This window comes from Onychostruthus taczanowskii, unplaced genomic scaffold, assembly GCF_017590055.1.
Source record: "Onychostruthus taczanowskii isolate IOZ18803 unplaced genomic scaffold, ASM1759005v1 scaffold118, whole genome shotgun sequence".
NCBI lineage: Eukaryota > Metazoa > Chordata > Aves > Passeriformes > Passeridae > Onychostruthus > Onychostruthus taczanowskii.
The window spans coordinates 1,509,463-1,524,943 of record NW_024498329.1 but is presented as its reverse complement, the minus strand read 5'-3'; the positions used below and the strand labels follow the sequence as shown (position 1 = coordinate 1,524,943).

Here is a 15,481-nt window from a genome sequence, read left to right as displayed (position 1 = left end):
ATTAATACATTAAGGAAACTGAAAAGGAGATGCAGCAGGACACGCAGTTTAAAAAAAAACAAACTGTGTCATCTTAAAAGGGAGAGCTAAATTCCACTAGAATAGATTTATTCTATTCCACTGTTTATTTTTCAGATTAAAAGCATGTTTGTTATCACACTTACCATGAAGAGGCCACTGTAATTCTTGATCTTCCAAAAGGGCTGCAGCAGGCAAGAGTCTGTTGAGACGATCTAAAGGTGGCAGCAGATCCAGTAGGTAACTCAGCAAAGGCCGGGCTACTGACACTGGCAGCAGCAACAGTGAGTTGACAATTTGGGAGAGCATACTGCCAGCAGCTGATACATAAATCACATCTGCAGAGAAGAAACCAAACCTGAATTGATTACAGTTATGGAATTATATAAGCACAATATTAAAAGTCAAAGAATTGCATCTCAGCTATCTCAGAATGTCTTAAACAATAAAGACTGAATTGAAGGGTTTGTTTAATTATTAATCTCTTATTTTAGTTACACACTTCCCAGTAATCACAATAATTGTACTTCTGAAAAGAGAAATCTACAACTAATGGAACTGAAAAATAATGCACATTCTGTATTCTGTTCACATTGACATTCTGGAGCAAAGGTGAACAGAATGAAGAACTCGCATTCTCCAATCTGTGCTTTTCCTGCACACAAAATGTCCTATCAAAAACATGAACCAGCCATTCCTGGGTAGATACCTCATCTCCTCCTTTGGGGGAGACTTGGGATACCTAATTTATGCAGATAGAGGAAAAATAAGGGGTTTTTTTAATTCAAACCTAAGCAAAAAAAAGTGCCCTACATTTATAGAGCCACCATTACTGATTTTTCCATGGACAGTTACCTCTCAGTTTTTCCCCAACACTACCATTCCAAGAGCTTTCCTTAAGCAGTGTTGCAGAACGGGAATAGATATCTGTAGCATGAGGCAATAAAAGCTGAAGGTGCTTGTGAAGCAGTGCCACACTGCTGGAATTCTAGAAAGAAACAAACGTAAGAATTCTGTAAATACATATAAGGGGTTCACTATTTAAAACACTTCAGCTTTCAAATACTCAGATTTTCAAAAGGAACCTTACAACATTCTGATACTTATGAATACCAAATTTTTTTTTTCTCTCCTAAATGGTAAAAATACACACCTCAGTAACACTGTTGATGTGGCAATAAGCCAGCAACTGTTTCTGTAGGGAACATAAAAGCTCATGCAAATGAGCAGGTTGGCTGTTTTCTGAAGATGATGTACCTAGTAGAAATTTATCACTGTTTTTTTCCAGTTCTCCAAAGGCTTGGTCCTATTAAGACAAAAGTGGGGAAAAAATAGCAATTAACTCTGCTTCAAGAACTTTATAATATAATACTTTATTATCACCTAAAAGAAGCATTTTCATCTTTACTATGTGCACCTCTAAGTACTGAAGAAATTGGGTAATGTCAAGTGGATCATGGGATAACCAAACTTGAAATTCCAATTGTTTATAATGCCACAGGAGCGACTGTGGTAGCCATCAGGCGAACATTCCTTACAATATTACTTTCACACGCAGCAATGCTTTTATTCCTCACCAAGGACAACTAGATTCAAAAACTCAGTTCCTAACCTAGCCCCCAAAGCACAATGTGTTAAAATAATTTAAACACATGTGTTAAAAATGTGGAATAATTCCTTAGCATCTGTTGTGGGCTGATGCATAAGGTATCTCACATTATAATCCCTGACTGCGCTATTCAGGATGGCAGCAGAAGGAGAACATAGATGGCTGCTTGACCTCCCTTGGAATCCATTGGAAAAACCTGAGTTAGTTTCAAGCAGCCAATTCGAAGCAGACAGGTTCACCTTGCTGACTAAAGGAGGCCTAGAGTGAAGAACAAAACACTGCCAACCCTGTGCTGAGGAGCTCCACACTATGCCAAGAAGTCCAAACCTCTGATTTCTCGCTGTTGAATTCAACTGGCTGGTTGATTAAGAAGCTGAGTCAGTGATTTGCTCCCACGCTCCCCTACACTTTCTAAGAACAACAATCTGGCTGACACACTGTGTTTAGTAAGACATGTACTTGTTGCTCTATTAAAAGGTAGTTACCACCATAGTGAAAGTCAATCAAACAGATTAATGCTCCTGGTGTCCGCTTATTGTTCCCTGGTGGCTGAGATTATACTGACAAACGCTGTATACAAACTATTTACTTCTTATGCTATGTTTTGTCTTCCAGAAAAATCTGAAACCAAAGCAAGAGCAATAAAATAGTCTGACATGAAACCAGCTGCGCTTACATAAGTCACCTTAAACAATAAATACCACTAGAGCAATATTAGAACCATATTGTTAGAGATGATTTAACTGACTTTAGTCCACTTAAGGACAAATACATGTGGCAGTGCTACTTCAGATAAACAAAATGAGCATCATTTCCTTAAGATGAGGGGGAAATAGCAACCCTTCAAAGTATCAAAAATTAATTATAATTTTAAAAGGTAAATTAATATGAAGCCTGTACATACTGTATAAAATCCCAAGTTTCTCAGAAGAGTCTTCATTAAGATTTCAGCTAGATGAGTATCTGGATGACTGCTCTGGACAGCATATGCTTGATCAGAGAGGTTTCCATAGCTGATACACATTGAGGCAGTTTCCGTGGTATCAGATGGGGAGCTATAGCCAAGCAGGGAAGCTACATGGGTGTGATCCTGCAAGCTTGTCAGAATGATGTCCAACTGCATTCTCTAAAGAAGAATGTTTAGACACAAAAACCACTCTTCGTTAGTAAAGATAAAATAACGCGCTAAGAAGAAAAAAAGCATTAGTTATCCAATAAAAATCTTCTAATGGGACACAGAAATAAGCTGGAAGGCTTTACCAAAATATTCCAGGTTTTCAAGAATATTTGTACTATAAGGGAATGGATAAATATACTGAATTATACTGACCATACCTAGTAAAAATCTGAGCTTAAGAGAGACAGAAACCAGACTGCCCACACGGTGGACAGTGAGTGTGAGACACTGAGCCAAACACTTTCCCAGTATTTCCTGGAGAAATCTGATTATCTGGGAAGATGGGTGGGAAACACACAATTTCTCTACACTGTACATAGGAAAAAGGGTACAAAAATGAACCTTGCAGTCATCTTTGCAAAGCAGGGTGAAATCCATGTAGGGAAAGCATTATACAAGTATTCATCTCAGGAAACAGTTAATTTTCTCTTACCAAGGCGTATTCAATCAATCTAGTATTCAAAACTATCTCTAAACTTGTCTGGACACACTACCATAGCAATTCATAAGCTCTCTGTAGTTGACCTTCACTTGAGAAAACAAGCAGTGCTCCCTGCCTCACTCTCTCCTAGTTTAGCCATGCTGCCTTACAGATTTTGTTACGCTGGGCCGTGCACTGCATCTGCCCAGAAATGCGCTTGTACTCTGCAAATGAGGCTCGCCTCATAGCTCAAAATGCTCCCACAGAAAAACCCAAAGCATACCTCAACTGCTCTCAGGCATATTTTTACTTGACCTTACCTGTCCTTTTGATAAGCTTTCCCACCTATCAGGGCCTTGGGGTAGAAGAGAATGTAGCAATTCCATTCTCTCTCGCAATGGAGGAAGTAGCATAGTTGCTCCAACTGAGAGTGTCTCAATTACAACCTAAAATCAGAGCAGCCCAAAATACTTCTTCAGTGGAGAAGGAAAATAATCAACCTACCTGTATCCTTAAAAAATACCATACACCACACATGACATATCCCAAATATCTGCTTAATTTCATTTAATATCAGAATTCTACCACACAACAGCACACTAATCTTTTTGTGCTGTGATGCAAACAATATGCAGTACACTGAAGGAGTGAAACAAGACCAACAAAAGTTGCTATTTCCTGTAAGAGTGTATCTTAGGAGAACTACTCAACCAAGTCAGTTATTCAATCCACAACAAAAACATTTTAGACTCATGATTACAGGGAAGAATAATTTAAAAGTTACCAAATAGAGCAGCTTTTTGAAATTCTTATGCAAACATCCTCCTTTGCCTTCAGATCATAAAACAGTGATGGTGACTATATTTTTTACCTTTAATGAGTAAAACTGCCAAGTCAGAATTGTTCAGAAAGTCTGATAAATATCTAACTACACAGAAAAAAAAGAGAAGACAGTAGCACAATTTTCACATGCAAACAGCAAGGCATGACTTACTTCTTGAATTTCATCAGGGACAGAAGAGTCCATCAGTCTGAACAAGAGATTTCGAAGAGGACCAGCCTGCCGGCCAAGAATGCTGGTGGCTACACCTCCAGCCAGTGCAAGTGCAAGGTGATTAGAAAGCAGCTTCAAACACAATTTAAGAAAATTGTGATGTTCCCTGTAGAAGAAATATGTATCTATTAACCTCTCCTATTTAAAATATGTATCTATTAACCTCTCCATACTATTAACATGACTCCCTTCCACTTAATTGCGCACTAAGCTTTTAACTCTCCTTTGATTTTTCAAACCAGAAAGGCAAGTAAATTCCAACAGGGAGTTGAAGGAAACTCCTCTGAGAAACTTACTGCCAACATCCTTAAAACTAAAACTGAAATTAGAATAGTGTTTTTGTGGACAATGGCTGTAAGAGGCATTCACTTTAGATTAGTAGTCCCGTGAATTATGAGGCAAAATAAACAATAATATGATACACAGAGGGAAAAAAAAACTTTTGAGAAGCAATAAATGTAATCTTCTCTCAGAAGATTTAGAAGTACAACAATCATGTTCAAAACAAGAAGTCAGGATATTCATTTCTAGTCCTCTTAAAAAAATCTGAAACACTGGTTACAGGAGTAAGAACTGACAACACAGAAACAGTAAATGCATTTCAACTGCACAGAAAAATGTGTTTTAAAGGAAAGATCGAAAGGATTCCTTGATTTAAAGGAAGTAAAGCATTTAATTCATTGCATAATGAAAACAAATTTCAGACTAAAGATCCTGCTACATCTGGGACACTGTAAAGCTCCTCTGTTATACAAATGCACTAGAGTAATTCTACACAAATGGCACCTGAGTGAGCAGGTAAACCAGACTTATGCTTGTTAAAGAATAGAGTAACCAGGACTGAGCCATGCATCAGTGCTGTAAAGAAGAAACAAATATAAAAATCTGTAACATGCATATGCTGTATGTACCTTGACGAAGGAAAAGGAAGAGGGGGAATTTCACTGTTAATTTTGTCACAGTAGTGCTCAAGAAAAGAACGAAGATGTGAAAAGGTACTTTCTTCAAGGTCGACACAATAAGGTCTGTGCCATGCCACAACTTGCCTGGAATCAAACATCAAGGAAAATTAACTTCTGGAAATCTTCAACTGCTTTAATAAATTAATAGTTTAAACAAGTTGAATACACACTTAACTAAACCAGCTTCTTTCTTAGAGCAAACTAATACAACTATGGCAGACCAACTTCCTGACCCATGAAGGTATTTTCTTCTCTCTTTTCTGTAAAACTCTTTACAATAAAACACTCCACATTTATGGACAAAAACAACTCAACGCCATAAATCTAAAGCCATATGCATTTAATCTGATTCAGGCAAAGGCTGACCAGTAGTCACAAAGCTGGTTTTAGCATAAATGTCAGGTTAGAGACTTTGATAAAATGCACGGAGTGCTATTTCCTTACTTGACAGCTCCCTTGAAAACAGGGCATTTGAAATTCTCTTGAATTATCTTCCAAATAGAAAGTTTTTCTGTTCCTTTGTCTTAGTCCATACATAAATGTTTACTGTTTCACTTCAATCACTTACTAACATCTTTGGTGTACAAGTATTATTTTGAGTTATTGTCTACTAATAACCAACCTATTTATTTAGGTACCTATTTTGAGTTTAACATGTAACCAGACAGAAATTTTTCAAGATCTTTAAATGCACCTCAGTAATTTGTCTGAACTTCCCCTTTCCCAAAGTTTCCTCATTAGTGTACTACTTATTACGCTAAAAGAAACTTCCCAAGCCATAAAAAAATCCCCTTGGAAGCAAAAAATAAAGAATACTGAGTTGTTTCACCTCCCAGTGACTCCCTTGTCAATATTTATTAAACAGAGGTACGTTTTGTCTAACTACATGTAAGAAACATTCGTACACAAAGAAGTAATATCCAAATCTTTGGTGCTGATACATTTTCACTTGTAACATGCAACAATTAGTGGAGAGGAGGGAGGAAAGATGAGACGAAGAAGACTTTCCACACCAAAACATTACAACCAGAATGCTTGACAGAGATGATGTGGGAACACTTTCAGGAAATAGTTAAATGTATCCCAAAGAGGACTTGCATAAAAGAATAAAATTATACCTGTCCCAAACGTCATCGTTACCTGTCCCTTGGAAGAGCTGTCCAGGCAAGGCTATGGGATGTTCCTGCCGAAATCTGTTGAATTGCAACTCCATCTAAACCACCTACTTTCTTTGGTTTAGTAATGGGGCCAGTAGAGTTTCCCTGTCCACACTGTCCCATTGAATTGTTACCCCAAGCATAAACTTCATTATCTATGAACACAAATAAAGTAGAAAAAAGCTGAAATACATCTGCTTTTGATCTAGAAAAGGATTATGTATTTTTACAACTTATTCTCTTTACCATGAGAAAGTGCCAAACAGTGACTGTCACCAATGGAAATGTCAACTATTCTCGTAGCCGCCAGCTCTTCAGTGAGCTTGGGTCTGAGAGCAGTCGCCTCTGAAGAGCCACAGCCAAGGCAGGCGCCGCAGCCCCACGCATAAACCTGGAGCAAAGCAACCAGAGAACAGCTGCAGGTCACACGTGTGCTACGGCACAGCAAACAACATCCCAGCAAACCAGCTGTACAAGGACTGCAGTTACACTTGCAGCACAATGTGCACAGGACTTTCCTGACTGAACACGCATCTCATACAGAGTGCATTCCTTCCCCCAACCACTGAGGTGCCACAGAGCACAGCACCAGGGAGGTTGCTGCAGGAAAACAAACTGCTATAGTGAATGTCAACATTCCTAACCCCCCCTTAGAAAACCCACTGGCTCTGAGTCACAGAGCTGAAGGTGGGGAGGCCAGCTGGGTTACACGTGTGGAAATGCTTATTGGATTACATGTATCCATCATGCCAGGAAGGGCCTTTGTTTACCACCTCAACATTTAGCTCCAAGCTCTCCTGAGATTTTTCAGATTAGAAATAAAACTTGCAATTAATACCTGTATTCTAATATACATATACATGTTAAAAAACTATTAAATCCCTTAATCACCTGAGTTGGTTACTGTATTAAAAATTACAAGCATTTCATTGTTGTTTGTTTCTCAAATCCAATTTGATTTTACACTGGTTACATTTATTAACCTAAAAATACTACATCCTCTATGACTAAGCAATAATCTTGAAAAGTGTGTCTTAGATGACTCTTAGCACATTTTGAAATACTCTTGTGCATTAGGTACTTTAATCTCTAATCAAGAACTTCACTTCTACTTAAGTACTAGTTGAACATTTTCTCAACAGTTAAAATAATAAATGCTGAGATAATGTGAACCCAGACTCTCTTCAGCAACTCCCATAATTTGAGTGAAACTTGTTTTGCCTACCTGCCCTGTTGATGTTAAGGCAAGCGAAGACTGACTTCCAGCACAAACTTTTCGAATAAACATTCCTTGCAAGGCTTCTATAACTTTAGGTTTATATACTCTATTTGTATCACCATGACCAAGTTTGCCTGCAAAGGGAGGAAACACAACTGGAAGGTATTTTCAATGGACAGACACCAATTAAAAGAATCCCAACAGATTTTTTTGGCTTCCCAAAAATGTCAAAGTGGATTTTTAAAATTAAAACACATTACAATTTTTATAAAACCTGTTCTCTTTCAATTACAGTAATTACAGACTTGAAGAAATATATATTTATTATAGTCTATTTTAAAATTGAAACACAAATCCCAGGCAGTTTATATGTAATAGTTTGTAAGACATAATTAGCTACTGTCATATCATGAGTGAGCTTATTTGAAAGTCATCAGCACAGCATTTTTTCCAGAATTGTTCATCTATTCACTGACCCTTCTGTGCTGTGAAACTCCTCGCCTGCTGAAAATCTTTTTTTTTAACCCTATAATCTTGCAGGTGAACTTCAGATATTGTATTTAGATTTTTTTAAGAATCCCTTCCTTGAACAGCTACCAAATGAGGAATAAAAACCAGAACCGAACTGCAAGGAGTACTGAAATTATGAGGCAGATGGAATAAGACAAGAATTACAACCAAAAACATTTGTTTTACCCACCATTGTCTCCTCCTCCAAATGACCACACTGTTCTCCCATCTTTGGACAGTGCTATAGTGTGTGAACTGCCACAGGAAACCTCTCCTACATTGCTAATATCTTTTACTAAAGTTGGAATGTTGCGGCTGTTGCTGTCACCATGACCTAAGGGAAAAAGAAATAAGCATTTTCTTTTTGTGTTGATTAAAGTCCTGTATCTGTTTTGTAATCATAAGACATTGCAAATTCTACGTGTATTGCAGTCATCACAAACAATGATTTCTGCCAACTTTTTGGAAAGATTCATAGTAAGGCTTGGAAGACATCTGTCATAAAGTTAAACATTAAATCTTTAGGACATACTCCAGAACACCTGTTCATATCTCACTGCCTCTAAAACTTATTATTATTTTCCACCTAGCTGAAAAGAAATAAAAATAATTGGTAGAACAAGTGCCTTCAACAGCAGCTGGTTAGGTAGCTAGACTTCCCAATGCTGGGCAGCAGGTTTCCTGCGCAGCATGAGGAAGCTGCGATAAGGGCCCTCTGTCACTGCTGTCCACATTGCACAGACTGAACAGATCAGCCCCTAGCTGCCTTTAGGCAGCCACATTTCTGAGGGGTCCTTTCTGCAGAAACCAAGTACATTACAGCTATCACCTACTTCATAAAAGGTTTTATTTCTACTAAACTCCACAAAGTCTGTGGATATGGGAGAAAAATGGAGAACAGAAGAAAATTAATACCACTGCTATCCATAACTGATTAAATATTAAGGACTTCCTATAACCCAATGAAATGTTACATTTAGCTACATTCTGGAACTCACCACTGTACACTCCAAGACCCTCAAAGGACGTCAAAACTCCACAATAATCTAAAACTCAAGGAGACTATTTCCACAATTCCCACCAAAATTCCAGTTAAACCTCTAACACAGAGTTCTCTTCTTAATGACAGGGATACACTCAGAACTTGTACTGATTCCCTTGAAAGCTCTGACTGTCAAACACTCTCCTCATCTTCCACCCCTGCAACTTGCTTGCTTTTATCCCTCTATACTTGATGATTGTGATATTTAAAGAAAAGAAAATAGAAGGGAACTAAAGCTCAACTTGAAAAAATGTTCTCTGCAAAACCTGTTGGTTCAACTGAACCTGATCAAGAAGGGTAGTTTTACACCAGGCATAGCAGCTCTATAGCAAAGATTACGAAATAGACAAGTGAACTCAAAGGAAATAGTAATACACGGTTTCTTGTTTCAGTTAAATTTAACTTTTTAGATGTATTAAGGTATAAGAACACTAAGCCATTCTGGCAAACTCAACATCAAGTATCCTTATTAGAATCAGACACGTGGTATTATTAGCAGTTATTCCTGACTCTTCAAAGAATCATTCTAGCATCAGACTAAAAGAGGTTTATCTAGAATTTCAGTTTATTTAAAATGTCTACTGTTTTTACATTCCAGTGACATTAGCAACCATATAGTCTTAGGTATGAATAAAAGCAACTTGCCTTGAAAAGAAAAATATTTAGAAATAATCTTTGTAAAATTAACTGAATTAAAAACTTTTAAGAGCCTCTGCACTTGTCAGCTGTACACACACACCTGAGTACGTGTGTATGTGTACACTGAACAGACAACTAGAGAACAAGGCAAACAGACGTACTAAATCATTACTAGACACAGGAATTTTTGCAAAAGCATCTCATGAAATTTTCAAATTACCTAATCTTCCGAAGTCTCCTTCTCCCCACGTGTACAGCTCTCCATCTTCTGTCACAGCAGCACTGTGTCTGTAGCCCGCCGATACACACACCACCACCTACATTGCACACATAAAGACAACGTTTTTACACAAATCAAGTGGGAAGTTTGAAAGCTTAGGAGAGTCAACTTTCAGAAGGAGTCTACATAAAGTGACTTGTTCTTTCACATGGATCAAGTACACACATAATCTTTGCAACCTTTTCTGTTTATTTAGTAAGGGGAAATAAGTACAGAAAAAGTTTATATGTAGAACTACTAATGATTTTTTATCAAGCAGGTTTAGCAACATGATATCCTAGTATTAGAGGAGAAAAAAGCAGCATCAGTGGATGTTTAAGACACTAAACAAGCTATATGTGAAAGCCTTGATGTTGCAGCTAGCAAAATTGAAACAGCAATTCAGCAAAAGCCCCTGAACAATTTTGACTGAAGGGTATGAGAAGCTTTCCTGACAATGCCTGTAGGCCTGTGATTTGGGCAGCAGCAACCATAAGCTCAAGTGTTTTGTTACAAGCAGATCCAGCCTCAAAGAGGTCTACAACAGACAGAACTTTTTCTTAAGATTTTATCTATTTCAAACTTTACACAACATCCCAGCTGAAGAGAACTAAAACACGTCTCCACTATACAAAACATACCTTCCCTTGCAGGGGACCCTGAATAAGTTTGGGATATTTCTGAGTTGAACTATTTCCATGTCCCAGTTTTCCGTAGTCACCATCACCCCAGCTGAAGACTTCCCCTTCTGTTGTAAATGCTAAAGTGTGACCATCAGATCCTTTTGAAGATGACACTTTTTTAATAGACCTGTGAGGCTCAAAAGTCAATTTTTTCAATGTGGACTGATTGTTGGAGTCTCCCAGTCCCAGTCTCCCATAGCTGCCTTTTCCACAGGCTCTAACAGAACCATCAGTAGAAATGACAAATGTACAATATTGTCCAGCTTCAATCTACAAAGAGAAAAAAGGATGTGATAGAGAAATACAGAGATTAGACAAATCCAGAGTTTACATATAGGTCTAGAAGTCTGTATTTTTTAACAGAATTTCAGGTTTCTTCATATAAAATCATGTAAAAACTAAATAACACAATGTTAAAATAATTTCGATTTCAGCAAGCAGTAAAACTAAAATTCTTGGGAAATATGTTACAATTAAATCTATTTTCATAATAGACTAAAGTATATAAACAGTGAAAAAAGTATATAAAAGTAATTTTATTTACTTGTATCTCTTCTACAGACTGTAGAATTTGTGTTACATTCAGATCTCCAAAACTCATGGATGGAAATCTTAATATTTTAAAAGCAAAAAAGACCAAGTAACAGCTTGATAAAACACTGCAGGTTTTGCTTAATTTTAATCAGTACCATAACATCCCAAAAATAAACCAAATGCTAAAAATCACTTGAGACTATAAACTTCAATCACGTGAACATCAAAGAAATAAGATCAAAAGCTTTTAAGAAAAGAAGAACTTGCTCCTATTGGGAAGTCAGTGCTCAGCTGAAGAATGACCCAACAGCAAATGGACTAACACAGAAATCATTCCCTATAGGAATCTTAAGAGAAGCAGAAGTGCAGAGCAGGTTCCATGTGACACAAAAAGGCAAACCAGCCCCAAACAGGTAGTCACAGCCCTATTTAATGGGAATTAATGTCTTCATACAGATAATCCTATTACAATCAAGTGGAAGGCTAAGTGGAAAAATCACATAAATTTGTTGGATATAGTACACAGTACTATTAAAAGAGTAATACGTTCATTCAGATCATGCAGTCCATTCCTGTGTATTAGTCTTTCAAATGTTTTGAAAGTTTTCTAAATGCATAAACTTGCTTTACGATGTCCTGTCCTGCATCTCATTGAAATATAGAATACATCAGTGACATCGATAGAAACAATTCCAGAAAATGCACCTAAATTGACTAGTGACCAGAAAGTGCTTTTACTTAAGTCAACACTGCAAAGGCAACATAGTACCAGAAAAGTAAACTATTATATTCTGGGTCATGCATCAATAGAAGTGCTCAGCTGCAACTGCAGAATCTGTGACTGAGAGCAGAAAGAGCATGTAGACTGATTTTCAGAAAGCTAATTAAGGTTGCTATGTCAGCAGCTAGTCCAGTTTAAAGCTTTAAACTCAGCAATCTCTGGTGTGAAAATCACCAGTGGAAAAGAGCATGGAGTCGTTAAGACACCTTTTAACCAACAATTAAAAAAAAAAACCAAAAAAAAAACAAACAAACAAAAAAAAAAAAAAAAAAACAAAAAACAAACCAAAAGCAAAAAAAAACCCACCAAAAAAACTACAGACAACTACACTGGTCTCCACAGAGCAAGTCAGGTAACTCAGTCATTCTTGTTACATGGTTATTTATCCGTGCACGTCACTAAAACCAAACCAGAATGTTTTTCCCAGGCATCAATAAAAGCAGTGAGATATTCTCAGTAAAATAACCTGAGTTTTGAACATCATTCATTACAATTTGCTTCATAACAACTTGACACTCAGAAATGAAGTACTATTTTTCAATTTCATGCTGTGACTATGAAGCTGCTAAGTGTTACATAGTGTACCACTAACAGATGTCACTCACCGTCTGTGCATCAGAAAAGCTTGGAGCAAGCTTAGGTTGAAGTATTTTCTCTTGAGTTCCTTCTACGAGCTGGTGACTGCTGTTACTGCCCCACACATACACCTCACAGGTCTCTGACACAATGGGAGCATCGCCTGTTTGAATGCTGTCAGGGCTGGCACATGTCCTTGAATAGTCTGAGGCCATTCGACAAACCTATTCAAATCAGAGATTTATTACACAGTAGCATTTTATATTTCTTCCTATACAGTCACAGTATTTAATGCAGCTTTTATTGCCCCTCAACATGGTAACAGTCTAAAATACAAATCACCACGACCATATCGTTAGCTTGCCGACTAATTAGCTTAACAGCTTTGTCTCCCTACATCTTCGTTTTTCAATCTTTTTTGCACCTCTTCGACCCCAGAATAACTACACCCACATGTGCACACCAATCACATGTGTGAGGAGGAAGTAAACTACAGTAACTTACAAGTTTTTCAAGACATACCTCTTCAAATAAACACAGAGCTGCCTCATACAGAGAACATAAGCCATCTGACGTTCTGGTTGGCTCTCTCCATTGACTTCGATCAGCAGATGATCCCTACAACATTTAAATGTCATTATTAGGAGAAACACGCTTCCAATACAGCAACAGTCCACCTGAACAAAATACATCAGGGATTTGTTCTTATCGCTAAGGAAAAGCTAATGGCTCTTTCTAGAAAAGCACAAGTACACTACCTCTCTCCTGAGCTGTGATACCTGCATACACTTCAGGAAAACAAAACTGTCACAAGTGCTAGTCCAACATTCTTACTGATTCAGTTTTGTGAAAGTATCTGGGTTCAGAATTGATTTCTCCCAACACTACTTTGTAATTAAATGTATGTTATTTGTGTCTAAAGTGATAATTATTTTTAAATTACTAATCATACATAATTTTATGTTTACCTATCTTTCATATTTTGGTCTCTAATTGTATATATAGCCCAAACCCAACAGCAAATAAAGCTGCCCATCACAACATTTATTCCAATTCAGATACTGCTACGGCCATGCTCTTTTCATGGACCCCATTCTTCAAAATATTTTTCAGATCTTCTTAGAATTTTTTTTAGATTTTAAAGTTTACGCTTATTAAGAAGCCTGAAAGAAAAGTATGACCACTCGAGGGAAAAAGTCATTCCCTGTTTTCAGTCTGAGCACCATGAGACAGAAGCTTGCCACAGCTTCTGTGTACTGCGCAATAATTTCATACCTTGAAAAGCAATATTCATCTAGCACCAGCAGTGAGCACTCACTTTACAAAGCAATGTGTCACACTTCCAATTTAGCTCATTTTCTATCACAGTAATTTCTGAGCATGAGCATCTTCAGTTCAGCAAAACTGCTGAACATCCTGAAGATGAATAAGCAGAGGCCTAGGTGAGTGGGGGAGCAGGAATGTGCAATAAAAGTAACTAACAGGAAACAAGGTGTATTGCAGAACTTTGAATTTTCTAACTTTTTCCCCTAGGAACTTAAATGTACAAGTCCAAGCGGATCAAGTATGTCCTCAATTCTTTCCCTTAAGTTAGAGAATAACACCAAAATGACAACACAGAGACTGTTTTGCCGTTTCATCTTTACCTATGAGGAAACAGGTGGGCAAGAAGGGAGAGAAAGAGATGGTGGGTAACAAAGAAAATAGGGGGGGTAAAAAAATCACAAAAAAAGCCCCATTTCTAACATACTCAGCAAACTTGCATTTGGGGTGAGAAACTACTCCGTTAAGAATGCAACTCCATTGCAATGCAGAAAAACCAGAGCTGGTTATACCTACCAGAGATCGTCGCATCTGGGTCAATATACTCATAAAGCAATCAAAGCTGATCATCCCTTCTGGACTTTGCAGTAACTTGGTTTTCTCCATGGTGTTTACTACAGCTGAAGCACCTAAAGCCATTTCTATCCATTCCAGAAGGTATCTCAAGGCACCTCGTTGGGCAGCCAAACCAAGAAGCAACTCAGAAGCTAATCTGCGACCTAGAGTATCTGCCCCAGAGTTTGGAATCGTTACTCCTTTAAGAAAAGTTGTTACTTGTGACAAACAGTCCAAACCCATTGGTGGAATCTTGCTCTCATTTGCTAGAGATAAAGGTGGTAAAGAGCTCACAACTTCTATTGCAGTATGGATAACATCATTGCAGAGACTGAGGCCAGGTCCTGCCACAGGCATCATCCAGCTTTGTCTCAGCAGTGCAAATAACAAGCTCAATCCAGTCCGAACTCCCATTTCTATGAGTGCGTCTGTGCTTGACCTCGGTCGTTCACTGACAGAGTGCACATCTGTGGATCCAGAACTGCTTTCTGGTGAATGCTGTTGCTGTTTCACCTTACCCTTATCGTGGTATTTATTAGAAAGTGCGTAGAAGACACGCTGTAGCACAAGGAGACGCTTTCGAAGAGCTCCAGCAAACGGAGAGTCTGAGCACACCATCTTTGCCAGTGCCAGCTGGCTGCTAAGAAGGGCATCCAAGTAGTGGTCCTGTTCATCACTAGACAGAGACTCCCGCTCAAAATCTGGTAACTGAGGTCCCTTGAGGCACAGAACCTGCTGGGGCAATGGCACTACTTCTTTATTGCTAACTAACTTAGCATACAAGACAGAAACTCCCTCCCTTGTTGCAATAGATTCACTGTCTTCTGTGATCCATGAGCTGTTTAGGTGTTCAAGCCACTTCAGCTTCACAGGTGGGACCATAGCTGCCATGCTGGTTTACTTCTTTGCCATTAGTCCTGAAGATGAAAAAACTGTCAATAGGTTATGCAATATTATCTACA

The 15,481-nt window shown here is 38.0% G+C and overlaps 2 protein-coding genes across 4 annotated transcripts in view; both read right to left on the bottom strand.

Moving 5' to 3' along the window:
- The window catches only part of HERC1 (HECT and RLD domain containing E3 ubiquitin protein ligase family member 1), a 101,973-nt gene that overhangs the window by 54,631 nt on the left and 31,861 nt on the right, over positions 1 to 15,481 (bottom strand). For 2 of the 3 annotated variants that reach the window (XM_041427677.1, XM_041427678.1), the window contains exons 2-17: positions 14,481 to 15,451; positions 13,164 to 13,259; positions 12,671 to 12,865; positions 10,709 to 11,020; positions 10,029 to 10,125; positions 8,318 to 8,461; positions 7,624 to 7,751; positions 6,645 to 6,789; positions 6,382 to 6,553; positions 5,191 to 5,325; positions 4,220 to 4,385; positions 3,546 to 3,671; positions 2,532 to 2,753; positions 1,172 to 1,324; positions 874 to 1,006; positions 165 to 356 (exon numbers count right to left, since the gene is read on the bottom strand). In XM_041427677.1, coding sequence (XP_041283611.1) covers positions 165 to 356; positions 874 to 1,006; positions 1,172 to 1,324; positions 2,532 to 2,753; positions 3,546 to 3,671; positions 4,220 to 4,385; positions 5,191 to 5,325; positions 6,382 to 6,553; positions 6,645 to 6,789; positions 7,624 to 7,751; positions 8,318 to 8,461; positions 10,029 to 10,125; positions 10,709 to 11,020; positions 12,671 to 12,865; positions 13,164 to 13,259; positions 14,481 to 15,410 — 3,346 coding nt within the window. In that variant the 5' untranslated portion in view covers positions 15,411 to 15,451. The remainder of the gene's footprint in view (positions 1 to 164; positions 357 to 873; positions 1,007 to 1,171; positions 1,325 to 2,531; positions 2,754 to 3,545; positions 3,672 to 4,219; positions 4,386 to 5,190; positions 5,326 to 6,381; positions 6,554 to 6,644; positions 6,790 to 7,623; positions 7,752 to 8,317; positions 8,462 to 10,028; positions 10,126 to 10,708; positions 11,021 to 12,670; positions 12,866 to 13,163; positions 13,260 to 14,480; positions 15,452 to 15,481) is intronic. The other variant, XM_041427679.1, reaches the window with a different exon arrangement.
- DAPK2 (death associated protein kinase 2) overlaps positions 15,326 to 15,481 on the bottom strand; it is a 72,791-nt gene continuing 72,635 nt past the window's right edge. Inside the window, exon 13 of the mRNA XM_041427690.1 lies at positions 15,326 to 15,436. The gene's annotated coding sequence lies outside the window, so the exon portion shown is untranslated. The remainder of the gene's footprint in view (positions 15,437 to 15,481) is intronic.